This window comes from Egretta garzetta, unplaced genomic scaffold (genome assembly GCF_000687185.1).
Source record: "Egretta garzetta isolate BGI_Z169 unplaced genomic scaffold, ASM68718v1 scaffold67, whole genome shotgun sequence".
NCBI lineage: Eukaryota > Metazoa > Chordata > Aves > Pelecaniformes > Ardeidae > Egretta > Egretta garzetta.
In genome coordinates this window covers 941,388-943,343 of record NW_009260340.1, presented here as the reverse complement: position 1 = coordinate 943,343, position 1,956 = coordinate 941,388, and the positions used below count along the sequence as shown (strand labels likewise).

The window sequence follows — 1,956 nt, the reverse complement described above, 5'->3', positions numbered from 1 at the left end:
TGGGCGGCAGCTCAGAGGGGTCTGTTTGAAGGAGGATGGGAGAAGCAGGGACAAGTGCTCAGTGCGCTGCCACTTTGCCAGGGCCTAAAGGCACAGTCCTGCTGGAGAAGACAGCGCGATATGGGTAGGGGCCAAAAAAGGGATCCCATTGCCCACGGCAGCATCAGCCACCCTGGCTGTGCCGGTGCTGCCCCACCAGCAGCACTGCCTTAGGGCCGTCCCCCTGAAAGTAAACGACGGCTGTCTTCATCCCCAAATTCCTTACAGATCTTCCAGGAGGGCACAGAAGGAAGACCAACATCGCTTCCCTGCCAGGTTTGAGACCAGATGCTTCTGCCCATGCAGAATGATGTTCTCAGGATGCTCTCACATCACACGACAAAGCCAGGACTAAATAGCCACGGATTTACAGCCATGCCTGCATAACCAGCACGGCAATGGAAAAGGCTGAGGAGATTCAGGGTGGATAAGGACTGCAGCAGCTCAGAGCTCCCCAAACCGTACGCCCAGCGTCCGTACTTGAGCTATGACGGCAGCAGAGCAAGTACAGCAGTGGTGGTGGCACAGTCTGTGGCCAGCAGCTGCAACCTTTGGGACTTCTCTACCAATCCCCTCAGCCCTCTACCACCTCTGGTCTTCTCCTTTGCCGGGATTCAACACCATTTCCAGGTGAACCACCACGGTGGTGGGCTGTGCTCCTCAGCTCTGAGCTGCCCTGCTCTGCCCTGCCATGGGGACAGCTGGGGCAGCAGCCTGCCCGTGGCGCAGACGGAGGGGGACAGCCCCTGCTGGGCACCATCCTGCTGTGGGTCTCTGGAGACAGCTGGGGACACAGAGCCGTCCCCAGGCACGGTCCCTGACCAGGGGATGGGAGCTGGGGGAGCGGTGGGACCTGGGGGCCCCAGCAACCCGCACTCACCAGGCTGCTTCCCCAGCTCCTCCGTGGCGGAGTTCCCGTCTTTCTCTGGAGCGGCTGCCGGGAGAAACATGCTGCTGGGCATCATCACCTCAGGTGTTGTCACCTGGAGACAGGGAGGGAGGGGTGGGGGGAGAAGAAAAACATGGGAAAATATTTTAAACATCTTCAGTGGCAAAATGAGACACCAGTACTGTAAAGCCAGAGGCGTCACTTCTCACAGCTCACCGAAGACTCGTGTTTATTAGACAAAGCTCACATCAGTCAAAAGTGTTTCTACAGTTACATTCTGGACATAATTAGCAGTGCACACTTGAAGAATAATCTTATTATTAATATTTTTCCTTTATGTAGAATTCAGACTTTGATCACTGACAATGTTTTGTCATGGGCTGTGAAACTTCTTGTGCAACCAATTAGGTAGGTAAGTTGAAAGGCCCACCTTAAGCTGCTGAAAACATAATAAGGCCCCTAATTAAATCATACCTCGTAAAGTACACTGTAATCTTGAACTGGGGAGCATTGCAGCACTGTTTTCAAAGTGTATCGATGCAGGAAAAGGAGGGGCATGAGAAAGAGAAGTACAAATAAGGAGAGAGGTGACAAAGGAAAGGAAAGACTAAAAAGACAGCAAATTGTCTGCCAAATGAAAAGCTTTTGGTAACCCTTTCCTGGCTCTGAGCCCTGCCTTCCCTCTGCCGCTCTTCAGGTGTTCGTCTCGACCCTGCTCCACCATAACCAGTGCAGCGCTGGAGCACCAACATTTTTGAAGAGCTGGAGAGTTGGCGTGCTTCAGCTAGAGATGCTCTGAGCGAGCCATGTGCATACACTCATCTTTTCCTGGAAAACTCTGTTTCTTTGGGTGTATCGGGTCACGCCCCCCCAAACCAACCCCCTCCCTAGCAGTTTGCACGTAGCTGGCATCAGACGCAGGGCAACGAAAACCCCTCTGAACATCCATGGTCAGTGTCTCACACGACCCGGAAAGCTGCCCCACAGCCCTCCTGCCAGTGCAGCGCCTGGCCAGACCGCCCCGGGCC

The 1,956-nt window shown here is 54.3% G+C and overlaps 1 protein-coding gene across 1 annotated transcript in view; it reads right to left on the bottom strand.

Moving 5' to 3' along the window:
• Positions 1-1,956, bottom strand: part of ZFHX3 (zinc finger homeobox 3) — a 113,163-nt gene that overhangs the window by 12,927 nt on the left and 98,280 nt on the right. The window contains 1 exon segment of the mRNA XM_035898041.1: positions 920-1,022. Coding sequence (XP_035753934.1) covers positions 920-1,022 — 103 coding nt within the window.